Source organism: Odontesthes bonariensis, chromosome 24, assembly GCF_027942865.1.
Source record: "Odontesthes bonariensis isolate fOdoBon6 chromosome 24, fOdoBon6.hap1, whole genome shotgun sequence".
Classification (NCBI taxonomy): Eukaryota; Metazoa; Chordata; class Actinopteri; order Atheriniformes; family Atherinopsidae; genus Odontesthes; species Odontesthes bonariensis.
Window position 1 is genome coordinate 19,415,520 of NC_134529.1, and position 27,067 is coordinate 19,442,586.

General features: G+C 40.5%; 1 protein-coding gene across 3 annotated transcripts in view; it reads right to left on the minus strand.

Annotated features, from left to right (window-relative positions):
- plcb1l (phospholipase C beta 1-like) overlaps positions 1–27,067 on the minus strand; it is a 125,224-nt gene that overhangs the window by 20,970 nt on the left and 77,187 nt on the right. For all 3 annotated transcript variants that reach the window (XM_075458782.1, XM_075458783.1, XM_075458784.1), the window contains 18 exons: positions 23,478–23,553; positions 20,867–20,967; positions 19,983–20,149; positions 14,096–14,242; positions 12,839–12,996; positions 10,394–10,476; positions 10,052–10,136; positions 5,615–5,789; positions 4,690–4,776; positions 4,237–4,307; positions 3,926–4,022; positions 3,573–3,657; positions 3,269–3,393; positions 2,914–3,068; positions 2,510–2,674; positions 2,009–2,108; positions 1,613–1,717; positions 1,415–1,530 (listed from right to left, as the gene is read on the minus strand). In XM_075458782.1, coding sequence (XP_075314897.1) covers positions 1,415–1,530; positions 1,613–1,717; positions 2,009–2,108; positions 2,510–2,674; positions 2,914–3,068; positions 3,269–3,393; positions 3,573–3,657; positions 3,926–4,022; positions 4,237–4,307; positions 4,690–4,776; positions 5,615–5,789; positions 10,052–10,136; positions 10,394–10,476; positions 12,839–12,996; positions 14,096–14,242; positions 19,983–20,149; positions 20,867–20,967; positions 23,478–23,553 — 2,098 coding nt within the window. The remainder of the gene's footprint in view (positions 1–1,414; positions 1,531–1,612; positions 1,718–2,008; positions 2,109–2,509; positions 2,675–2,913; positions 3,069–3,268; positions 3,394–3,572; positions 3,658–3,925; positions 4,023–4,236; positions 4,308–4,689; positions 4,777–5,614; positions 5,790–10,051; positions 10,137–10,393; positions 10,477–12,838; positions 12,997–14,095; positions 14,243–19,982; positions 20,150–20,866; positions 20,968–23,477; positions 23,554–27,067) is intronic.

A 27,067-nucleotide genomic window follows, 5' to 3' on the forward strand; every position in this document is an offset into this window, starting at 1 on the left:
AAACTGACCCTAAAAGCCTAATTTACAACGTAACAATTCCATTAAAACCTCTGTTACTCCCAGTATTGTTATCTTGTTTATGGCCACTGGTGTGAGACATTCTCACTCTCAAATCATTCACTAAATGTGTTTCAAAACAAAGAAGAACGTCCTATTTTCTACATTTGGCAATGGCTTGGTAAAACACTCAGAGCTGCTAATGCTGAAACTTTAAAACTATAACTGACGCCTACAGTGATGCTAATCAGCTCCACTTTCATTCATATATTGTCTTGCCTCCTGTGTGAAATGAATCACTTTTTAGTCATAGACACATATAATATGAGAAATACTTCCTGCTTCCTTTTGTTGTTGTTGGTGCCTTTTTTTTTTAGAGTTAAAGGTACTCTGTGGAGTGTTTTGCAAACGGTGTTCAAATGCATTTTGTACTGTATACCTAATAAAGAAAATAGACCAGAAGGCTTTAAATGCTTCTCATGGTATTAAACACCTACTTGTGCTGCTTTTTTTAAAAAAACTGACCTTAGTAGAGTTTCTCCAGAGAGAGGGAATTCTGCTCTCTGCATCCTCCTATTCTCCTGATAAATGTTCTGATTTTTTAAACCCAACTGTTCTTCACAACAAGGAGGACGTCTACCACCACCTCAAACATTAAATCAGTTTAATCTTGGGAGCCAGAGGGAAATATTCTCTCTCTTATACACACATGTAATATCAAATATAATGGGACTGCTCCCATCTTCATCCAACGTGCCTGTGCAGCACCACCTGACTGCTCATAATTGATCAAAATTGGGATGAATACTGGCAGGTGTTCCATCGATGATAAAAAACGGGATTACTAATTCCTGCAAGATAAATAACTTAAACTCTGAATCTGTTCAAATTTTACATTACGTAAGTCAGAGGGGAATAAAATGTATAACGCCAGTGTGGACAGCTGCTCGGTCGTTAACCGCTTCCCCTACACTATATTACATTTATACTTTACTCTTTTATTCTTACTTTACCCACAAACTTACAGTAGATTTCCATAGAAATCAGTGAAATTTAAGCCAGACGGTTGACTGATTAAAATCATTCCTGGCAAATCATATCGGATATCTTTTCGACATCCCCAGTGAGCTACAACTGTAATGCAGCTGAGCTCTTTCATCCAAATGTTCATCTTGAGTCGCTCTTGCCTGCTTTTTGTAGATCCGACAACTCAGGGACACAAATCATACTTCGAGGTTACGCTCAGACTTCGTTATGTCTGCTCTCTGGAACAGGCCCCTGTTCATCTCAATCAGCTTACTGATCGGTGACAGCGGCCATCGAGCTTTGCTTGCACAAACACTGACACCACAGAGAGGATACCCACGTGTGATGACCTATATGTGTGATGGAGAGAGCCGCATAAACATGAACACACCTCTTTGTCACCCTCCTCCTCGCCTCCCTCCTCCAAAGTGAGAGCAGCCAGCTGATTGGCTCTTTGCTCCATCAGGTTGACATAGCGGATGGGATTGGACAAAGCTTCGATGACGTCTAAGGAACGGAGAGAAAATGCTTCAGTAACACTGATCATGTGCCAGCATCTACATGAAACATGTCTCTATCCGTGACTCACCTGCAAATGTGTCGGGTACGTAGTCCTTTACTTCAACATAAACAAACAGGGCAGGTAATGTCAGCGACTGGTTCTTCTCATTTCTTAGATGGATATAGTGGTAGCCTGCAGGGGTGTGAGTCACATTTATGGTGTATCAGTTATGAAACAATTCAAAAGTTAATCCTCCATACAGCTTATCTAGGCAGCAAACCACGGCTGATACAATAATGTACACAAATCTTACATGCTGTCGTTCTTGGACTGTATCTACTTTCTTTTTTTATGTTTCGGAAGCTGCATATTAAGGTCTAATGAACATTTACTGGTAGATATTCAATTGATTTCTCAATAATTTTTTCAAGAGTGGATCAAGAGTCTACTGCTGTTCGGTGGATAAGAACAAATGCGTGTCACCTGGACGGATGGCTGACACAGGAATGATGCGGTGGCCGATGAACTTCCCTCCTTCCTCAAACACTGCTATTCTCAACGAAGCGAGTGTGGGCAGGACAACCTAAAGATAGTATCAATAAGTGTGAAATGCTTTTTTGAATGACATGTCAGTCAGAGTTTGTTCAGTGTCCAAGTGCGTCCATACGCAGACAGTCTTTCACCCAAATGATTTTATGCATATATATATATATATATATATATATATATATATAGGATTGAACACAAATGTCTAGATACAATTTTTGCCTTTATTGGGGAAAATAAACCTTTAAATTGCTGAAAATTGGCATCTTAGAAAGTATTAAACAAATTTATGAAACCTAGTTAAGGGGAGACATTTTGAGTGATGACGGTAGGATTTTTAACTAATGTAAATTCATATAAACAACCCTCAACAACAAGACCATCTATAGTGTAAAAAAGGTTTTGATCACTACATGTGTGCAAAGCCACAGTTTTCACCTTCTTGAAAACAATAGCCTCTTCCTCCCAGACAGGGTTGATGGCATTGCCCTGAGATGTTTTGGTCTTGAATGCTTTCCTCTTGGTGTCTACTGGCAGGCCAAACATGTCAATCTCCACGTACGTGCCCACTTTCTTATCTGACAGGAACTGACCCGAGATGATCTGCGAGGAAGGAAGGAGTGCGACAGAAGGAGAGAGAAAGTATAACAAGAACAGTCGAACACTTCGGATGAATAAATAATCCCGGTTCCAGATCCAGACTGACATCAAATGCTATTGTTTTACATGCAAATTAATCCATTAATACCTATGACATAACCTCAGGTTGTATATTTTAACACACATACACAATAAAAAAGAAATACACAAGCACAAAAGGAAGAACATAAAGATGCACACACCTTGACAGACAGTGTGTTGGCGACTATCCCATCTACTGTGCTCTCAGTAAAAGGATCAAAGTGCTTATCAGGTCGTCTCATAAACTCCGGTTTCAATCTATAACCGCATTTTCCATTGTACTCATACATGCCCAGGTTCAGCTGCATTGATAAATCTGTAGAGAGGGGAGGAAATTTTTTTCTTTTTCGACAATCAAACCTGTAAGCCTGCTTCAACGTTTTCAACCGTGTGAACAAATAAACGTTTGTTTTAACAGACTTGAAAATATCAGCGTAAAAAGTAGAAATGTGAAGCTTTTTGTTCAATAAATGTCTTCGAATATAAACTGGAATGTCTCTCGTGACCCTCTCTCACCGATGGTCTGGAAGTTGAGAGCTACCAGCTGACAGCCAGCGTTCCAGAAGAGCTGAGGGTTGTAGTTCGATGAATCCACTCGAGTGCCTTTAGGGTAAATCCTGCTCAGCTGCAGCTTGTTGTATCTGAACGGAGCTAGTTAAAGATAGTGCTGCATGGAAAGCAGTGGAAAATCCGAGCGATTCTGTGAAAACATCTTGTATTTCTGTTTAGAAATGACTTAATTCAAATCACACAGAGTAATCTGTGTGTAAACACTGGGAGACATGCTAAATGACATAAGCAGGGAGATTCAGAAGGATACTCAACAAACTCGACAGGAGATTTGGTCAGCTGCTCCAAAGCTTTGGTCTCCACAAACGATGACATCTGAAAGCTGCGATTGATCTCTGTGGGTAACGACAGTGATACTGATCAACATGTCATAGGCGATGTTTTTCACAAGTGGATCAACAGATGTTCATACAGCAATCTAATATATAACCAAGTGAATTCCTGTAGGTATAATCAGAGGCCATATTCTGCTTGTAGATACTACGGAGTACAGCACACTGAAAGCCCACGTAATATGGAGTGTTTTCGTCTTTAGATGACTTGTGGCTTAACAGGGCCACATACATTCCTTTTTTATGGTGCATTTTTGCTTATCTCACATACTTTTGGAAGCCTCGAAGCTGTTAAACTTGACAGGTTGGATGTAGATGACCAGGTTGGACATTTCTTCTGTAGCAAATGCCTCACTGCCGGCTGTGCCCTGTCACATACAAAACATTGTTAATGTAAAGTAGCAAATTATAATGACTTATAACAAGAGGGCGTCATGAAAGCCTTTTTTATTCAGGGTAGTGAATTATCAGAGGTAATTTTCAAACATTCTCGCCCAATGACAGCTGGGAAAAGTTGATGATTGAAAAGTCAATGCTCGTCATTTTAAACCGATAAAAAAGCTCCACGCGCAAGATGCAAACCTCATCCATTGAGCCTTTTTTACAGTCATCATCATCGTCGTCGTCTTCATCGCTTTCTGCCTCCACCTCACCTGAAACAAGAGTCACACGTAAAATTTGATCACAAACAAATAATTGTGTAAACTGACTCAACGTATCCAAAAACCCAATAAATGTCAAACGCACTGGTCCAAAATCTGATGGCCTTTTAATAAAAACAGCAATGCACTCCAGGCTCAGGCTGACAGGCCCACACTCACGGCTCTCATGAGTGTGGAATACAAATTTTAATATCGTATTGGTAGAGCTGACCAAGCTTCCGCACCCACATAATGAGAGATCACCTTACGATCTGTCACTGAATCTGTGGGCACGCTGTCACAGGAAATTAATTTCACATAATTGTTAGTCTGACCTATAGCTCCAGCATAATGAGGGCTCCACTGAAGATTTAAGTCTGTGGTCATGACTCACCAATAGATTTTCTGCCCTGTGGTCTCAGGCTGAGCTCAGGACCCTCAGAGGGCTGCGAGGAGTCTGCCATCTCCTCTTTGGTAGAGCCTGTGAGACAAACGACTCATGAGAGTGATCACTCTCCCTTTTCAACTAGCTTCATTTGTCCTTCGCATTCAGTTAGCAGTTTAATTTATTCACTAAAATCTGTATAAACACAGTCTTCTTACTGCTTGGCTATCAAACTTCATCTGCCCTGATTGTTGATTGTCTTAGAATGTGTCAACAAAGTCTAACCAGCTTAAATTCCTGTGCACCGGCTAAAATGTATTTCAGACTGTATTGCCTATTTCCTCCCACCAGGGGGCAGTGTGCTCTAGATTTAAGCCTGAAACAAGATTGTCTGCAGGTTCTGCTGCTACTATATAATACACATATAATACACTGCTACATATAATATCACAAATAAAGACAGGGGTGCGAAACACATAGGAGACAACAGTGAAGCATGCATCGAGACACACATACATGTTAAAACAAATATAACATGTTGCGCATTTCACCGTAGATATGAATGAAAAAGGAAAAGTAAAGCCAGGGAGCAGCTGTCATTGTACAGAGAGCTAGATACACGTAAACACACTGAGGCGACCACTGGCCAGCGTTTAAGATGCCCCAGTGATAAACAATAAATGTGCCTGACAAAAGGTGCATTCAACAGCCAATAATATCTGCAGCTGATGGAGAGGGCTATGAAAGTGATGAATGCTAAACAACAGTGTGGTTTTGCTCCAGTGATTCAGCTTCTGGCCAGCATAACGGTTTTGCTCCACAGCAGAGATGGTCCAAGATAGCTAGGCCCCATTTCACAAGTGAAATACCATAACCGAGATGTCATCAAATAGCTTTGTTTGTGGAATACATGCAACGTCCGGGGTGCCATTACCTGCACTGGGGGAGGACGGCTCACAAACACTGGAAGAATCACTGCATGTGTTGGACACCTGCTCCGAAAGTTTTTTCTTGGTGCTACCATCTGTCTTGTGGTGTTTCTTTTTGTTCTTCACTAAGATCTTTCCCATCAGCTCCATTGGGCTGGGCAGGGGCACATTAGGCTCCAACTGCAAGTAGTGTAGAAAGAGATGGATGAAGAGAGGCAGACATGGAAGAATTATGGATGGGGCAATGTAATTAGGGTAGTTTTTTGACAATAAATCCCCAAATCGTTTTGAAGAAAAGAAAACAGAAATTGATGTATGACTAAAGATTGGCACATTAAAAAAATTTAAAAACCTCTTTAGACAAATAATCTAATTTGTTTTACTAAAGTGTGTCAATTGCCATGTAAATGCATGGCCATCAGTCTGTTCAGAAATCACAATGGGCGATACTCCTGAATTGAGTTGGTTAGAAATCACAAAAAATCAGCACTGAGCTTTACAAACTGTCGATGTAACAGGAGAAAAGTTTACATGTTCAACACCTAAATCAGCCTCCTGGGAGGAAACTGAGCTTTTAACACCAACACGCAGCTTCTGTATAGAGCAGGCCAGAAGTAGGCAGCGCTCTGATTTATTAATGGAGTACACTGCTTTTGGAGCGTTTAGGGTCATGGATAATTCATGATCAAGAAAGTTTTCTGTGATGCCGAACACACATACATGCACAGCCACAGTGTTTACAAGTTATTAGCTCCCGACATAATCTCTATTTTCTCAGCATTTCTTATTCTTTAACAGGACTTTTCTCAAGAACAAGAAAACAGAGATTCATACGCCAGCTTAAGCTAAGTTTTTCCATCTAATAACCTCTTTTTTCCAGCAGTCACAGTCCAAACGCCTCTCTTGTGGCTGTTAGGAAGTGATGCAAAAAAAAGAAAGATTAGACATCCTGTTTGAATTGGCTCCAAACACTTCCACTTAAATGCATCATCGGGGGTGGAATGTAATCCTGGCTGCACTCAAACGTACTACCAAACCTACTGAGTTAAACCACACTTCACCTGGATAAATTCAATTAAGCTTTGCCCTTCACATGCCACAATTGTTATGGTAAGCTGCTAAAAATAAGGGATAATACGTATTTAATAGACTAAGCGGGGGCAGAAAATACTCTGAATGAATTTGTTTTGAGCTAAATCATTTTATCTTGCTGCTTGACCCTGAAGGCCCTGATGTCTGACAAGTGGTGGAAAATAACCACCGATAATCGCCTGTGCATAAACCGTCAATTACTACTTCTGTAGATTGTATTTTACATTACAATCCTATTTTGCACACATTACAACAATCTTATTTCACAAAACCCATAGTAATAATTACATTTGAGGGTATGCTTAGTGATGTTGACATTCAACAAACAGTCTATAATAGTTGGCAAAGTATCTGATGAGCACTGACATGTTAAACATTTTAGATGGCTCTTTAATTCAGGTGTACGCCCAATGTGAGCATGTTTATCATAATGCAAAGAAAAAAATCAAACCCTACTTACGCAATTATGAGTTAGTTGATATTTTATATGACGACGCTCAGTTATTATTCTTTTTTTCTAAAATGCATTATAGCTAATAAAACATTGCTCTTTTCACCGAGTGTTTTTTAATCTGTAAACAAGTTTTTTGGCTGTTGCCCCGTCTTCAGCCTTATTTCAAATTGGAAATTGTGAAAGTTCTTTTTGAAAAGAAGACCCAAGACACAGGTCTTCAACTAAATAAATGATGTCTTTATGTATTTATTTGTCAAACAGTGTGCTAAAAAAATGCCAAAGACTTGTAGGGATGCTCTGTGGCCAGTAAGTATAATCACAGAGCTGGAATTTTGACATGTATGCAAAAGGCTCCATCGTCTCTTAGTATGTGGAACCCTGTTGTTATTGTGCTATATTTAACCCCTATTATTCTGAGTACCACCTGCTATCTGTGTGATGACTGCAGCGTTATGAATGCAGCGATGAGAGCCCCATAACAAACATGAGAGCATGTTTATGGTGAATCAAACGTTCGAGTAATTCAAAACGATTTTCTTTCCATCTTTTCTCTAAGAGCAGACTGTTCTCAGATTAATTGAAAGAAAAACGATGGGAATACAACAAATGTTGCAGAAGTCTGGAGTCAAAAGGCAGTCAGTGAGGAGGTGATGAGGGAGGAGCTCAAGTTTCTAAGAAACTTCTAATCCTCTTTACTTTATCATCACCCTTGGCTGAGCTGGAACCAATCTAGCTATATTACCCTATCTGCCCCTGAGTCGGTGGACTTATGGAGCTGATATCCCATTTGATATGCTGTATACACGACTGTCTCACTGTGAGAGGGGAATGGTTGTCATTGCTCTCACCTTTCACAACTATTACAAGCTTGGTGGTAGAAAGAAATCTCATTCGTCAATGGCAAACTTCTCCTACTGTCTCTCCAACTTCTCCCTTCTCTCTCTGTCTTCTCATATCCCTCCCTTTCTCTTTGCCCCTGCCACTTCTTTCAAAAGGCTTCAACCTGATAATACTTCAATGTCAAATCCAGTCAGAGGGCTGTAACTTTCGTTGGATTTTTGGCAGGCAGCAGAGCTGGAAGAGCTCCCTGCAAGTGTGAGATAATGCTGCATCAGACTGGTGGGAACTTTGGCTCCTCCACGGTGTTATACCAATAGGGGCAACAATATCCCTGGAGAACTATGTGAGAGCAATACAGCAAGTGCAGTGTTAAAGTAGTGGAATATTGTGTGTGGCATGTTCTCTTGATTGCACCAGACACCATGAGCGTTGCCAGAGCGTGCATTTGAGAGTTTTGCCTCACTGAAGTGCTTGCGTCATCACCCACAAAGACGTCTTTTGGGAAGGGGGGGAGGTTTGATTACAAAGGGACAATGCAAGCTTTTGACTAGTAGCCATGGCAACAGAGGAATGGCAGATAAAGGGCTGCCAAGAAAAGCAATGTTTTGATTACAGCATAAAACACTTCCATTTCATCTTAAACGTCTGTCAATTCCAGTCTCGGTCATAATGACAGGGACGTGATGCAGAGGAATAAGAATGACTGAGGGATGAATCATCAAAAGTTTGCTTCCGTGGCTTGTAAATAGTCACAGGTAGCCTATGTGTGTGTGTGTGTGTGAGAGAGAGAAGACTTTTTGATATTTCTGTATAAATATGACCTTTAAAAATGATATTATAGTCCTAAAAGGTACACAGAAAAAATGCAATCAAACAAATGAGACAAAAAAATCCTACCTAAGTAATTCTTTATTGAGGAAAATGATCCAATGTAACATACTGAGGATCAAAAGTATGAGAAGCTACGTTTTCAGTATCTATGGATACTCCTTATGCTGCACTAACCAAATCGAGTTAGGTGGTAAATGTTATATACATCATACACATTGACTGGGAGAAATCTGAGTCCACAGAACAGCTTAAAGTCTGGAATGCTGCTGGGTGTCCTCACATAAACCTCACAAGTGAATTGGAAGAACTGCTTGTTGCACTTAGTGCTTTTGTCTCGTTACAACTGACCCAACTTCACTTAATTTCCTCAGATTTTGCCTAGAATTCACTCGTATGATACAAAATGCATTGTTTATCAAAGATAACGAACTATCTTTCTGGGAACACAACAAAATACATCTAAAGCATGGTACTACTGCCACCATGTTACATACATGAGATAAGACTCAGAGTTTGCTTTACACCAAATATAACACTTCAAATTGAAATGTTCCCTGTGCATTTTGAAGAGCAGACACTTTCTGTCTTTCTTTCTCCTGCACAAATCAGTGCTTAAAATGACTTGAAAAGTGTTTTGTTGCTTTAAAGTTACTCTGTGCTCCTTTGGCACACCTTGTTCTTAATCTTGAAGTGATCTATCCACAGAGCTTAATGATGTCTTGATTTTCCTTAAATTGTACACAAACTGAGTGCATTACGAGTGTTGGATGGAGTGCAAACTCACAGCTAAACAACACCTTTTTATGTCACCTTCATGTCAGTTTCTAACCCTATGTGAACAAATCTATTCGCATTTTTTTCTCCACAAACAAAAGACAGCATCAAATTATTGTCCCTCTAGTTTCATCGGGTTCTCTTACCTATGTTCATGTAAGAAAATATGAAAATAAACAATTCTAAAAGGAAAAAAAACAAAACATGAATGTACCACTGAAATACCCCACTACCATTACGGAACGCAATAGGTGGAGGAAAAGTGTGGCAGCAGTGTTCAAGGACGTGCCTTTAGTGCACTCATCAGTGTTAATACCTTCTGAATCCCTCACTGCTGGCCATGTTTTATGTATCTGTCAATGTGTTAAAAAGACACAAAGTGCACGAGAGTGTGAATGTGAGTGTGAGCACATGCACATGTAGTGTGTGTTTGGGCATCTTATGTACTCACAAGGTATTTCTCCAGAGGCTCCGTCAGTAATGCATCTCCGAATATTGACCGGCAGTACTCTGCCATCTTAGCCTGCTGCTTTGGTCTGGGAGTCATGACACACACACACAAAAAAAAAACACACAACACACACAATCATGATTCCTCTTCTAAATGTCAATATACTGAATATGTATGCACCCCTCCCGTATCCCCTTGGAACTATTAAAGATATAACAATGAATCAAAATCGTCTCCCTAGCTCGGGCAGGGACAGCTGACAAATGCTCATTGATAAGACAGTGCCCTGCCCATCGAAAAGCTCAACTGAAGCCACTGAATCAAAAGAAATGGCTGACTTACGAGTCCACGTGGTTCTCAAAAGACAGGATCACAGGGAAAGGTGAAGTCTTAAAGGCGCACTCTGCGATGGCCTCGATCACTTCCTGATGGGAAAACAAACCCCCATAAAATTACATTTGAATTCATTTGTGAATCAAGCTGAATAAATGCTCTCAAGGCAGGATAGCAACAGTTAAAGTAAAAGCCATTTTTTCGCATGGATTAACTCATGCAGATAAAAAGGATTTTTATTTAAACTAAACAAAAAATATGAACATTTCAAAACACTGTAAACTGTTGAATAGCTCGTCCAACCCTGTTGAATCAGCAACTGCAAAAGAAGGCAACAAGCAGCAGTGATACAGTCATAATATTTCTAAAAGAAAAAAAAACGAATAAAAAACTTTTGGCAGCAGTTATGTGAATGGAAACCTTTTAAAGAATGCTTTTAATCACTCAACGTCTGGTGTTGCAGCTTAACTCCAGCGAACTGCAGTTTAACAACTGAGATCAGATTTTTAAGCCACTGACTGTCTGAGTCAATTATACCATCATTAACGACAGTGTCCGTTCAGCTGTTGCTCTCATTTCTATTTGCACCATGTCCTGCAATAAAAATTCTGTCTGCAACTCAACCCTCTCCATCTCTAACTCCCCTGCGTCTTTCACAGCGCTTCTGTTTTTGTGTTCCACTCTTGGACTAATTCCATTAGGGTTGTTCTGCTGCTTGTAAAATTTCCTCTATCAATCAATTCCCCCATTTCTTTCTTCTTCGCTCCTGAAAATGACTCGAGCCTTAGATTTTCATCCCCGTCTTTTTCCCTTTGAAAGCTTTTTTTCATTTTGTTTTCTCCTCTTCAGAGACTTTCAATTAATCGCCCCTCGGCATTTCTCTTTAGGGCTATTCAGTGCATCCCTGTCTCTTACAATTTGCCATCTGCTGCACGCATGCCCCACTTTTCATTTTTTCTCCATACTTGTATTTTCTTATCTAAATCTGTATCTGTGCTTCTCTGTCATTGTTTCATTCCCTGATATATATAAGCAGAAGAAAATATTCTCAAAACACCAATGTATCGCATGAGCATAAAGCCTTGAATAATCTCTTTGTTTTTAACTGAATTGGCAGCGTCAAGATTCCAGCCTTCTTAACTTGGATTCAGATCTGAGCATATGGAATTAAGAGGAAAGTGTGTGAATGTTATCAGGCAAAATGTTACTTCACCAATTCCAGCCTCAGTGTTTACTGCTGACAGTTGAGATGCATTGAGTAACTGCTAATTCAAGGTCAACAACGACCTCCAACAGCAGCCACGACAGATTTTAAGTGGCTTATTTCTAATTTTATGTATTAACATTTCCATTTCTCACCAAGCACACTTATGCAATCCTGTGTAAAATGTGAAGGAAAACAGAGCCCAATAACTTGCAAACCGTTTCATCTCTATGTTAACTGAAAACAGCACAGAGACAACACGTCAGCGATCAAAGAGTGCCATTTTTGCTCATTTTGAATTTGATGCAAACAGGGCTTTTTCGAAAAGTTGGGATGGGGCAACAAAACCCAGATGAGAACTTTTCACAACTAATGATGTAAATTTGCTACAGATCAGTAACATTTTTGCCTTTGAGGAGGATAGATGGGGATGGGCTCATCACTTTCTAAAAGACTGCACGGCTAAATAAATTAGTTTAAGATTGTCAGTGCAGAGCCGCACATAATTAAGGAACTTCATCATCTAAGATACATAAAATCAGTTATCATTAAAAGACTCACAGAGAAAAGAGAAAGCTCTGTATGCATTGGACGAGGCTCAGAACTAATACTGAAAAACTTTGATCTTCGGGCACTTAAAACATACATGATTCTATAGTGGATATCTCTGCAGTGGCTCAGAAACACTTCTGAAAACCACAAACCGTCCTGCTCGTTATCAGCGTGCAACTAAAGATCGAGCATCCATGAGGCGGGTTACGCTAGCTCACAATGCATCGGGAACTTGAACAACTATGAAGGCAATATTTTAAAAAAAACAATATAATCTGCTTATAGGATTACCATATCCTGCAATTCCTACTTTTTTCCAAGAAAAGCCTTGTTTATTTCAGCAGTAAAGTACCAAACAACAATATGCATATACCCTAAAACAGTGCCGCTCTGTCGTAGGAGAGTCCAGCAGCTAAAATGAGCTGCCTGCAGCTCAGACCTGTTAACACTTAAAAACCGGCTCTGTCGGTTACCAAACACTTATGGAGCGTGGCTAAAAGAAGAGATGATGGTGCCTGACGGTAAACATTCTCGTGTAACAGTTTGTAAAAATGTGTTGCTGGCGTGAAATTCAAATGGATCCTTTTTTTTTTATTTACATTGTACACAGCATCTTAACAGCTTCTTGCCTCCTCTTGTCTCCCAACCCTTAACCAATTCCCTCACCTCCCACCATCCCTCAGCTTTTTTTGTGCTACCTTGAAAGAGATTTCAGTGGTCATCGTGAACCCGTGAGTGATCACTGGCTCTTCTTCAGTGGTGCGACCCTTCCAGCAGTCCAGCTCAATACAGCGGCATCCCGACAGGAGGACCTGTTTGTACATCTCCACTGAAGAGTTGCCTGCAAGCTGGCCCGCTGTGATCACATGCAAACAAAACACATAAACAATCATTCGGGGTAACAGCTTCATCGATGTCAAAAGCGCTTACTGAAGCACGTCCTTCCACTTCTAAAGGGGCTCATTAACCTTTTCAGTTACTGTAAAACCACAAACTGTGGTTATTTAAGGCAGGGGAACCTCGTCACCTTGTCTCTATTAGTGAAGCAATTATCACTTCACATTAGCAGCTTGCTTTCCTGCACGATGTGAAACCGTGTCAAAGCGAGAGGCCGATCTGTGCTCTCACTTCAGGTGTCTTCCTTCCTTTTCATATTCTATCTGCCACTTTTTCTTTTCTCTTTTAGAATCAATCATTAAACTCTTTTTTTCCTTCTTTTTTCTCTACTGAATTAGTTAATGTTTAACACACGAAATGAAATAAATGATGTTCGTTATGAAGTAAAATAAAGTGAAATATAAATATCGATTGCCTGTCTGTTTCCTGTCAACATAGCAAAATATGTGTCTCTTTGACAATATGTGAAGAAGACTGCTCATGGGGAGAGAATCAAGGACTTTTTGTTTGTTTTTTCTCATCTCTCCACTTCGCAGGCCATGAAGTCGGGCTATTACAGCAATTCCATTCGTTTCCGTTGCTGGAGAAATCTGATCCACTTGAAAGATTCAATGCTCTCCAGTTTCCTCACAGAATAGATTTGAATAGATGAATTATAATATCCATTGAAGAGAAAATGCCCTCAGTATTGTGAGTGTGCACTGCCGGGAACCAGTCACTGTGGCTTCCAGTCAAAGAAATATTTAACTCATGAATATCAATGAAATGCGCCTCGTGGATGACTTGATCAGAAAACCTCTTGAGAGGTTACAAGTGAAAGGGAGTGTGAGGTGCAACTGTGTATAAAGTTGAGTGTTTTCACTTGTGGCACCGTAATTGTATTTCTAAATAAATGAATCATCTGTTAATCTGTAGAAGAAAAAAAGAAGCATCCGAGCAGGCAGTCAGGATAAAAATTAACTCGACTCTGGAGTGTTTACGAGGGAACGTGACGGCTTGAGCTTCTTACTTAAGGAACGGATTTTGGACTTTGCGTCAAATTAACTTTGTGTTCGTACCTGTGAGGTATGTGTTGTGGGAGGAGTTGATGAAATAGTGGGAGAGAGGAAAGGTCATGTCTTCACTCTGGTCCAACTTCTCAGGGGGAATGATGGTGTTCTCTTCCCCATTTAAATACCGGGTAAAACCTTCCACGGATATTTGACCTGTAAAAACACAATACAGTGGACCAATTAAGACCAAAGTGTTTATTATTTTATTTTTTTATTGTGCCAAGTAGAACCTTAAACTTCACATTCTCTAAGAGGAGCATAAACAATGTTTAAAAGATGGATATTATCACCAGTATGAGACATGCAGACATTGAAGACTTGCCTTAACACACAATACCAGTGATGTCCACTAGGGCTCGGCTGTGAAAGACCTCTGACACTATAGACTCAAAACAGCTTCAAGGTCTCTGATGAAATCATATCAATTATGATATCATTAGTTTAATTCTCTCCCTCCCTCTGGTCAGTCTGTCATCAGATTTATAAAACTAAACAGAAAACAAGATGGTGATATCCCAATGCCAACCTCGAAGTCTACAAGCCAACAGGTGATGTCATGGTGGCTACATCCATCTTTCATACACAGTCTGTGTTCGAAAATACGTCCAAGGCTATTTTCTATTATTCCATTCTACGCATAACAATATCAATATCGTAAAAAAGTCCAGAACCAGACAATTCAGTACTGTATCAGTGTCAAAAGAATGAAAGAGATGATTCCTTTGAGGTTTTCATAATTACAATAAAAAAAGCATCAAAGCACAACAGAGTTGGTGGGAGGTTTCTTGACCATTATGAATATGGACACTGTTATTTACTTTGAGTCAGTTGCCACAAATACTAATGAATGCTCTGTAGGGGCTTGGCTGGAAAAGGCTCCCAATGTGTGTGGTATTTACTCTGGCTTGAGTGGGATTTCCGAAGAACTACAGTGTCTATTAAGCATCAGAAAATCCTTCTGCCTATTTTTAGTTCCCCTGGTCCTTTAAACTAGGCAATCCAAAGTAAGCTGAAGGGCATATAGTGGCGTATTTGACAAATATTGACTTCATTTCAACCTTTTTCTCTATTGCAATAAATCACGTGTAACATGGAGGACCTGCTTGACTAAAATGTGAGTGTTTGGACACTCTGAGTACACATGCATGTGTTTTTAAATGAGCAGTGGCCAGACTGAGTTTGAAAAAAAAAAAAAAAAAAAGATCATAACAAGCGAATAATGCCACATTAAGTTCACGTTAGCTGTTTTATTTAAATGGAACCTGAACTCATTGCGTGGTGAGAACTCCCTGAAGTGAAAGCCTGTGCTCTAGTGTTTTGTTTTTTTTCCCCACTTCACAACAGGTGTTTGCTGACAGTTATTACCCCAAATTATGAAAAGGTTACATGCATAAAAAAAAAAAAAAAGACTACATTTCACCCGAGGGGCTGCAGATAGCAATACAAATGTGCTTCTGTACTTTTCAGGCTCCACTGGCTTCGGCAAGCATTGCCAGTGTCCATATTAAGTAATACAGTGATCTGATAAAACTCAGCTGCCCTTGAAGCTGTTTGCTGCTTGTTTTGATTTTTTGTCAAGGTCACTCATGTGAAGCTTTTTCCACTTTGCTTTCATGTCTGTGCTCCTGTCCTCACACAACATGCTCAAGAAAGTGAAAAACAGAGAATAAAACCGTCATAAGCAGCTGATGAAAGGCCCCAAGCTTTCCAGACAAAAACAATACTCTCCATGATAATCACCAAACACACAACAACTGTATAAGGTGAAATTTTGAATTTATATTAAGCGCTACGGCACAACCGAAACACGCCTACCCAGACTCATTTGACGTTATGCTAAATATGCTAAGTGATTCAAGCTCGACGAGTGCAGCAGGTCCCTCAGGTCCCTCAGGCCACTTTATGCTAATTAATGCGGCGCCGCCCTCTGCAGAGTTTCTGGACTAATTAACGCTGGCTGCTGTGTGTGACATCTGAGCTCAGTCGCACTCAGCGTCTTATTCCCCGTTGACTGCCAGGACCTCTTTGCTCGGCTGAGGTCTAACCTGCGCATCACACACACTCATAGAGACACAGACAAAGAGTTTCCTCAGCTCCCAAGACATCTGTAGGTCACTCCAAAAGAGTCATGTCAACGTGGCTGGGATTATAGGAGCGTCAGAGTGAGAGCCTACAGGTGTTATTCCAAAGGTGACACTTGAGGGGGGAATTTGACAAAAGGCTACATTCAGAGGGAGAAGGCGGTTATGAAAATGTGTTCAGATTTTAATGTTACAAGTAAGAAAAGTAGTCATTAAATGACGTAATCTAGAAAAAAAACACCTTTCTCTTTATAATTTCTGAAGATTAATATGGTTTGACGGGCCGACCAACCAGTCGAGACAGATGAGAGCTTTAAAGTGTCTTCTTTCATTTAGCATCTTATTCATCTACTGTCAAACAATGTTGCAACATCTGAGCGAGCACAGACTAAAGAATGTGTAACATTCGAAAGCTCCGAGCCAGTGGAAGAGAATAGAGAAAGTGTGACACCAAAAGTGAGCAGAGAACAAGAATGCAACTGGTTCCCAGTTATCAGCTTTCAGGATATTCCGGAGCATCTCCAATGAAAGCTTATGCCTCTATGCATATCCACTGTCAGTGTTTCAATCTAAAGCTTTCTTAGTGCCATCTAAATGCTTGGTACCCATCCCCAAAAACATTCCATGTCACCCAAAGTTCATGAGCATTTTTATTTACACAAGTGTCCTTGAGCGTGGGGAAACTATGTGTGTGTGTGTATAAATGTGTGTGTGAAGGTAGCATGTGGAGCTCTGGACCCCTCAGCAGAGCAGATGGCAGTACTTCCTCGGGCTAGATAAATACTTCACACGGGGAAATCTGTCACTAGGACAGGGAAGGGCATGCTTCCAGGGAGCCTGGAACAGGATGAGCACACAACATCACAGCGGGAACATATCGCTGCGATCAGAGTCGGACACTGGGTGGTCAAACTGGAAGTTTGAGTGTGGGTTATACAATGCTTTCACCCAATTTCAGTTCCCATGATTTGTTTTGTTACATTTACAAGCAGTAAAGCAAGTAAATTACAAAGAATTCTGCCCGAGTCGGGGTCAATCTACATGTTTAACATAATGATACTGTACTGCACTGGCTTTTCGATAGCCTCCTCTGGAGGTGATTGGCATTTTTTACATCTTAAAACCAAAACAACATTTATTAATAGCTTCAATACTGAATAGTTATTCTTCACGTAATTGGAAAAATATTCAAGTGTACCAGTAGTTTTAGCGTTCTGTTATTAACTTCTGTTATTTTTTTCTGTTTAGATGTAGCTTAGTAAGCCGAGTACGTGGGAACTGCAGTTATTATGCCATATTTCTTTAAATATCTCTATGCAATCTAATCATAAAGCTGTTAAAGTAGAGCTCTTTATTCTTCCTGGTGTCTGGGCCCTGACGGAGGAAATTAATTTACATTGGGTATGTGTGGTACATCTATGAATAAATAAAAAATAAATACTTGTACATTTGGTCCACAATCATTACAGTCCGAAGTTATATAAAAAACAGAAGGGATTTGCTCAACAATAAACAGAACATTGTGTAACGTAAGTTGCCCTTCTTGGCACACTGGTGTAGCATGCTTTCCAGCAGAGACAAAATTTGTACTGGCACATTCCCAACCTCGTTGCCTGGTATCTGGGTTGGGATGTTCTCCCGTCCTGGCAGCTTTCGCTCCCCTGACACCACAGGCATTATAAAAGCACTGCATTTCCAGGAGTGTTGGGTCCCCTACACTCATTACAGTTCTTTATGAGTCATTCTGAATTTCCTCTGACGCCCCAGTTCTACACGTCAGACTGCTGTTTTCTTTGCTTTTTTTACACATATGCGCTTTAATGAAGTCGATTTCATCAGTTGGTTATTTGAGTTCTTATGTCTCCTGAATGTGTCTTTTCAAGTTGCACCTCGGTTTTTAGCCCTGTCCCAAGTGGTTTGTTTAATTGGTTGTAGCTTTTAAAAAGAAATGAGTTGCTGGCAAACAACTCACGGTTCAGTACCGTGAACACCCCAGCACACACGAGGAAGGGGAAAGAGGAAACAGGCGGCGGGTGCTGTGGAGATGGAGGGTGGTGACTGTATAGTAGATTTGGAACCTCTAATGGCAAGTTTTAGCTCTCAGTTTTTTTCACATTTCTTCATGTCGTGAACGTTTTAATATTTTCAGAAACAGCACCGACACTTGCTTTGCAATAAAGAAATCTGAAATTTCAACATATGGGGACTTCGGGTCTTAATATTAAATAAAACTGTTCTTTAATGAACAACACATGACATAATACACTGGTTAATTAATGTCAAAATGCAATGCTGTGTGTTATGGCTAAGTATTCTCTGTGATTCAGTGGACCTTTATTAATGTAGCTTCAAACAAATCAACGACTGTATGACATTAACTATCTCTCTCACCATTCTTGAGGAATTTTGGCTCACTCTTCTTCACAAGGTTGCTACAGTTCAATGAGATTTGTAAGACATTGGTTTAGTCACAGCTCTCTTAAGGTCCCACCTCAACATTTCAATCAGGCTGAGGTCTGTTTTTCAGGCATTCTGTTTTATTTACTGCTGTGTTTGGGGATAATTGTCCTGCTGCATGACCCTATTTCAGCCAAGCTTTCGCTGTCAAGACAGATGGCCTCACATTTGACGCTAGAATACTTTGGCATACAGAGGTCCACTCAGTGACTGTAAGGTGCCCAGGTCGCGTGGCTGCAATACAAACTGAAATCATCCCTCGTTGGGATTGCCAGCTGTGAGGTGTTTGTGCTGATATGCCACCAAATATGGGCGTTATAATCACACAATCTCCACATTGGTCATCTCTGTCCAAAGAACTTTGGTCCAGAAGTCTTGTGGTTTGCTCAGATGCAACTTTGCAAACCTAAGCTGTGCTGCCATGTTCTTTTCCAAACAAGTCATGCTTGTTCAGTCTTTTTCTAATTGAACTGTCATGAACTTTAAAATTGTATATGTTCACGGGGCCTTGAAGAGTCTGAGATTTAACTTGTTTTTTTTTGTCATTTCTATCAGCATTGAACGGTCTGACCTCAGGGTGAACTTGCTGGGACGTCCACTTGTGGGAAGATTGGCAACTGTCTCGATTGCTGTAGTTTTAACTACTTATTAGACCTGCTAATAACCAGAGAGTCTTTTATTATGTCCTAATATGTACTATCTTAGAATTCAAAGAGTATGTACTTTCCCTTCTCATAACTGTAGATAGCTGGTCGATGACCTAGTCTACTACAACTCCTGTCACACATGGAAAACAAAAAAAGACAAATTGCACCGTGTCAAGCACTCTCGCTTAGCAAAGCTACATCCACCCATTAAATCATTGGTGTGTGCACATTTAAGCTATATTTACTAATGTTTTCTGAAAATAAAATGTTAGGAAATATTCCTCAGTACGAATAATTGAGCACTGGCAGTGAACCATTTCTACGGTGGTGATAAATGTGTGTGTGTTTGCCTGTGATTGTGCTGTATTTAGATATTACTAATATTCTTCTTGGCACCCTACTTTATGTCCTTATTTTCCAAACCTTTGGACACCATGCAGCAGTTGCCATGGGAACATCCCTGCCAAATTTATTGATGCTGTATTAGAAACTTGAGGGTAGATAGCTGAAATTTGGTTGGACGAGGAAAAAGGGTAACCCCCCCACACAGACAGAAATTAAAATAATTTTCTCTTTTCTTTCTGTCTACCTCTTTACATTTTTAAATTTTTTTACAATGAAGAACTTAATTGCTTGAAATGCTTAGAAAGTGTTATGTGTGTTTGTGTACACATAAGCATGTTTGTGACAGAAATTTGAGCCACTGACCTTTCTGTGCCAGAGAAGCCTTGGGTTCATATTTGTCCACTAGCAGCTGAACCTGCTCCGGTTTGAGCGGAGGGTAGAGTATCTCGTTCAGGCGAGGGTCTCTCTGTTTGTTGTTAATGAACTCTGTCATCTGCTCCACTGTGAGGTACGGTCGACTCTTGGCCCCACTGAGGAAGAGAGAGGAGAGAAAAGGCAATACGACAGAGGAAGAGGGGAGAAAACATCTGTTACAAAAGGAGATGCGGGCATGAGAACAAAATGAAAAAAAAGATACATATGAAAGTATGAAACAAGGAGAAAGAGGTGGAGGAGAGGATTTATAGTTAGAGCAGAAAAAGATCTGGAAAGGGAGAGCAGCAGACATGAAAAAGAGCAGATGATTAAATGTTGTGTTCTGTAAATTGATTTGATTAAAATATCTTTCATAACCAAGGCTGCTCCACTAAATTATCTTCTCCTTATCCTCCTGGCTTTCATGCCATCACGCTTAACTGTGATTAGAGCCTAGATTTATGACCTGGAGTTACACTGGTCATGCTGGCATGCTGCCTCGGCTGATGGTCTGAGTTGCTAAGGGCCATGGGGGAGGCCTGCTTTTTGCAGCCCGAGGGGCAAAAACGGCTGGGCTCAAGCAATTCCAACTACATTCATTACAACACACTTCCTTGTATTAATTAACTTTTTATGATGGCTTTAATGGGTAACAGCAGGTGTCTTATAAAGCTGCAAAGCAATACTACCGAGGCTGACAGATATCACCTGGTGGCCAATGTGAAATGAGTGACATGTAATCAGAAAAACATTACATCTAATTATCAATTAGCGCTCAAGTTTTCCAAACATTTATTTCTCTAACCGGATATTACAACTGACAGGGTTCTTACACTTCAGAAAAAATGTTGTCCAGCTCGGGTCGGGGGCTGATGTTGCTCAGGAACATGCTGTAAACCTCTGCAGTGAAGTCCTCTTGGGGAATTGAGTCATTCTGCAGGTGACAACAACAACGGTCATATAAATCATACATGCAAGATATAGCCGGGGCACCTCTAACTCTGTTCAAAAATATTCAAATTCAAATTCAAATTTTCTCAACTCAGTTTGCATTCATTTTTGTGCGCTTTCCTCTCAAAGCATTTTCTTTTTGTTTGTTCAATAAACACTGTAAAAAAAAAAAGAGGTCAAACACTGAGACTGTAATAGGGACAATGAATCTGAAAGGGAGAAATAAAAATAAAACAGCCTGCAAACCTCTTTTTCTAACCATCATGCCAGGCATGAGAAAATCTTTGTGGAGAAACACAGACTAATTTAATTTGGTTGGCATTGAAAGAAAATGCTCGAAATCATAATGATCCATTACTTAAGAGCAAATCAATGATTATAATATATCAATCAAAATCTACAAGTGTATCTTGCCTGAGAAGCAAAGAGGTATAGATACGATTCTGTTTCAAGCTCAGACCCTCATTGGTGCAGTTACTATCAATATCATCCAGGCTGAACAACTCTATGTCACACACATGAACACCGGAGATTTTAAGGGCAAGGTGCAGACAATTTGCTCTCGATTTTCTCCACAATTGCTGTCCAGCACATCCCAGCGTGAGGCTTGGCGATGCACCCTCCTGGCTGGAAATAAAAGGGAGCTGGAGTGGGCGAACGGGCGTACAGCGTGCGCAGGAGGCAGCGCGGGATGCAGAAAGGACGCTGTTTTCTTTACGACATATTGAGAAGAGTAGATGACACCCATTTTTGTATTGACGTGAGCACTGCATGTAGGTGTCCACAACAGCGGGGAGGAAGTGGAAATTAAGGTCTAGGTGAAAGGTGAAAGGTGAAAGGCAGAAAGGTGAAATTCTAACCAGCACACAGAACACACTCACTCAATCAGCGGCAGCAAATGCTCTCAGTTGATCTTCCTGGGTGGACAATCGACACAAGAATTCGAGTCTGAATGTTGCGGACTTAAAGGATAAGACCGGTTTTTTGACATTGGGCCCTTGATTTCACATTATAGCATGATGTTCTACTCACCCCTGCTTGTTGTTTGTCATTTGGAGCTGTTCCGAAGATATTCGCGAGGCGTCTGGCTGCTCTCTTGAGATATTCGGCCATGAAACGGTTTCCTATGGGCAAGCTCATACAGGCACAAACTATGCTGTTTATAATTTATTAATTACTGTACACTAGCACTGATAACGTGGAGGTGCGTCGCTTACTTAAAAAAATCCGGGTTACTAATTTTGAATTTTAGCCGAATGAATAAATAGGCAGCAGGTCTGTGGGCTGTCTGTGGTAGTAGCACGACGATGACGTCAGTAACACCCACTTTACGACAAAAAAATCAAAATTACAATAACCCGGATTTTTTTAAGTAAGCGACGCACCTCCACGTTATCAGTGCTAGTGTAGAATCTTCGGAACAGCTCCAAATGACAAACAACAAGCAGGGGTGAGTAGAACATCATGTTATAATGTGAAATCAAGGGCCCAATGTCAAAAAACCGGTCTTATCCTTTAAGTGTTCTCACATGACAAGAACATCTCTCTAGAATATCTTATTCCAGCGAATGACTGTGAAATGGCCTTATAGTATTCCTTAAAAAACACTTCTGTATACAACTCACTGATGTACCTATTCATATGTACTGATTATATATTACACTTTTTTAAAATGCAAAAAAAGGAAACAGTTGAGGGAAGGGTATGTAGGTCAAGCTCTTGAACTCACGGAGTCATTAAAAAGACCTTGGTGTGAACCATGTGAGTGCACTTTTGCCTTTGTGCATGTGTGTGTGTGAGGGATTAACAGTGATACAATTTAGCTGTAATTACTTGCGCAGTGGAATAACAGAAAATCCCACCAGACCCTCATAGAGCAACTCATTATTTCCTCTTGCTGTCTTTCCCAGTGCTAATTATGTATAGCTTGTTCTCTGTGTGTTTGCATTTTCCGTGTTTTATTCTGTTTGTATTCAGAAGCCACTCGTTGTGTCTGCCCTCTGATGTGTCCATATGTTTCAGCATGTGCTCAGAACTTCATTAAACAGCATTTTGTCACTTCCAGGGATGCAAATTACCTGCTACAGTACTGTTAAGCTACAGAGACAGTCGGGGGACTGTTTGCACTTTTATGCATGAGGGGGCAGCTTCTCTCAAGTGATATCTAAAGAGGTAAAGCTAAGACAGCTTTTATCATCTTTATTGCTCCCACTGGGTCTGTTTGTTTCCTTACATCAGGACTGAATGTGTTCTAAGTGGGAAGTCGTGCAAATATCCAGAAAATATGACTCCAAAAAAAGAAAGAGCAAAGCGGCAATCAGTTGCTGTGTGAGGAGAATGGACGACGGCGCTAAATGGTGAGAGGACAGCCTGATGGATGGGGGAGAACATGAAAGAGCTTGTAGATTAAGATAAGACAAACAGGATGAGATAGAAAGGAGTAATATTGGAAAAAAAGGAAAAGAGAAGAGTTTCAGTATTTTGTTGTCTTACTCTGCCAGAAGGGAGGTTACAGTTTTCCAGTGCTGTCTCCACTCGCTTCCTGTCTGCTGAGTACATCCTGAAGATACTGTAGGAGCACAAAAACACACCCTTATTAGTGTTGACGAAAAACTCCAGACTATTGAGCAAGATTTCCCTCGGAGCTTTAAATGAACACATATTAAAGTTCCATTCTGGGAGTTATAAACCCTCTAGAAACTCAACTGTTTACTTCCAAATTGTACTTTTGGATGTTTTTTTGCCAGGAAAACAACTGCCATGTCTTTACAATTGACTACATCTCTTTTTCCTCAGTCAATGAATGGGGATCTATGAAGACATAAATCTGGCTCTGCTGAATCTCCACCTGCCAGCAGCTGACACCATCTTTCACCTTCCCTGCTTGGCAATGACCAGTACTAAAACTAGAGTAATTCACGCTTATATTCAGTGTGTTAGACTGTAAGTTCACGAATGTCCAATTAAAATAAAAGGAATTCACGTAATTAAAACAGAAAGCGATTTTTAAGAAAGCGTAAGGGAGTATAATAATGGTAATGTTGTCTTTCTGTACTTTCTGAGCACATAAGTCTTGGTAGAGGTTCAAGCTGACTGATTGGAGGCTTGCTGGCTAGAGAAGACCAAAGCTCCAAGAGCGACAGGCTTGGTCCGCATGGGAACAAGGCAAGCTCCTGGAGCTGGCAGTCTCCACCTGTACGGTATGGACTCTAATTGGCTTGCATTGGACTGTATAATTGAAGTGCCTTGGGATGACATTTGTTGAATTTTGAGAGCCTGGTGCTCCAGAAGCTTGTAGCTTCCATGAGCCAGCTGCTCACCACCTATCACAGCTCATTGAGTGCTATAGCTCCTTGCTCAGTCTTGCTTCTGCTATGTTCTCCATCTTGCTAATTTGCATTTGCTGTTTCTCGCAGTACAAGCAAATTAGCTTTACAGCTCCACCCAAAAAGCAGTCGGAATTGGTTAACTGTTGTTCCTCCTTTCTCTTCTTAGACTTTCAGTGGTTCTCTGCAGTTTCAAAGGAGAAATTCTCAGCCATAGCACTGATGACGGATTGTGCTCAGAATCAGCAATCCTCAGTTGAGTATTTCTGCAGAGCACCACCCTTAGTCTCAGACAGGCAAGGTCAGTCAGCCCAAATGTTCACCGCAAACTATTTGGAGGAACCAGCACTACCCAGTCCTGACTACTCATGGGGTGGGGCTGTACTAGTTGGGTGGTGCTCTAGGAAATAATAGGAAAAGCTAGGTACAAGCTCGGTGCAAGTCAGTGTGCTTTCCTCCGGTTGCAGAAATGACAGACATGACATGTTCTGAAAGCCATTTCACAAATTTGACCCATAAACTGCTTGGTTTTGTAACTAAACAAATGATAAAGAATGACGGGGTTCCACCTATTTATCTGAAAGACGCCACAAGTACGAGCGACCACTTCTTTTCATGTGTTTTCTTGCAATGCTGGGACTGAAAGGCCTCCACTGGATGAGGTTTACTGCTGTGGTCACTCGTTCTGGTTGACCAGGGAAAAGAGAAGCAGACCATCGTCTTTCCGTGGGAGACAAAGCTCCCACACAGGCAGAAACTTCTCTCTGCTCTGCTATCGAACAGGCTGGGCAAACCAATTGTCCTTGAGTCATAATATTAAGGCCATTATACAAGAAAAACAGATTGTTTGGGGATCAGTATGTTGTTAGGGGATCAGGATGTGCTGGAATGGGATATTCAGATTTGCTGTGTAAGAGGGTTGGGCGAGAAGAAGGCACAGCCTTTCTTTAGCTTTTTTGAAGCATTTGGAAGCTGTATTTCCTGATACTGTTGAATTAAACTGTTTTTAATCACTAAGATGAATAAAGGAATTGAGATAAACCCAAGCATTTTCTGCAAATCTAGAACAAAGATGCACTGTAAATACGTACACTGAATCATTAGTACAAAATATTAGTTCCACTTCATCACATACATGTGAACTCCAGATGGTAAACAGCATACGAATGCAATGATAATGTATGTAATTCTTAAAGAAGATGATGTAACCAAGGAAAAAACATGAGAACATAAAGCTGCATCCACTATGTTGTCAGGTCTTCTTCCACTGCCATCATCATTGTATTTACTGTCATCATATTACAGTGATCAGCTTGTAACTCCTCTAATCCTATCTTTTCTCTCGTCTAAATAAACGAAACACATAAAACATAACATCTTCATAAAATATGTATGCAAATCATTCAAAGTGGTTCAATTTGATCTAAAGTTATAAATTCGACTGTCCTGACAGAGAAGACTGAAAAGATAGTGCTTAATATGGACATTAACGATGATTTACCACAATGAACTCTGGTTCATTACAGCTATCGCAGGATTGTTTAGGTCTGTTTTCATTGGCCAAAGTTTGCTTTAATTATTAGCTGAAGTATGTTTGTGGGGGTCTATGAGCACATACTGAATGCTCAGTGGGAGAGCTGTGTCAAGCTGACATTAGTCAAGCTGACATGTCCTTCCAGCAAGGAGGTTAATTCCCTAAACGGGGAGAAGCGTATCTCTGCCTCTCTGTTTTGACACGCACTGCTTTCTTCTGTGGCTCTGAGGGAGCCTGAGAGCTCAGCTCGAGTAATGGAGATAAAGAGGGTTGGGTTTTCAAAGTGAGGATGACAAGCTCCTAAACAAATGAAAGCTAAAATTCACTAAGCTAAGAAAAATGTACAAAGGAAAATTCTGCCATGCATCTCATACACATGCATTGTAAAGCCCACTTCACATATACACACCCACACATTTTACATTGATGCAAATAATTGAGAGTGGATATTGGGATGACAGTAAAATGTAAACAAAAACAGAATGCTATGATTTGGAAATCAGAAAAATCATAATATTTATTCACACGTTTAAAGTGAGGCACTTTGCTATTTTGAGAAAAATATTAGCCCATCTTGAATTTGATGGCAGGAACGCGTTTCAAGAAAAGTCGGAAAAGGGACGTGACTGACGCTCTGTAGCATCAACGCTGCTTTTAAACAGTCTATAAAAACCTGGGAACTGAGGGGACCAGTTGCTGAGCCTACGAGGGAGTAATGCAGTGCAATTCTGGTGTGATATTGACGGGATACTGTGCAACTTCATCACAGAGGTGCATGCTCAAATAGGGGGCAGTAGGCAGCGCTCAACCTGCTTTGTCTGAAAAGATGGATGGAAATTGTTCAAAATTCAAAGTGGCTCACAGCTTGATGCCGGGAGCAGAAGACAGTGGATGCAGGCCAGTAAAAATCCAGACTGAGGTTCGGCAAGTACTAAAAGCAGCAAAGTGTCCGGAGTGCTCACCTGGTGTCTCAAAATGCAAAACTCTAATCCCCTGTCATAAGACCCATCTCCTACAACTACATAATACAAGGAACTACATGAATATAAGGATAATGACTCATCTGCATGCAGTTTTTTGTTGTTGTTGTTATTGTAAAAACAGTCAGTGACATTTCCAATGATGTCTATCGGGTTATACAACTACTCACTGAGATTTATGATGATGAGCTTAGTCTGGGACAGTGGCTAGAACTGATTACATTGTTAACTTGGACAGCACAG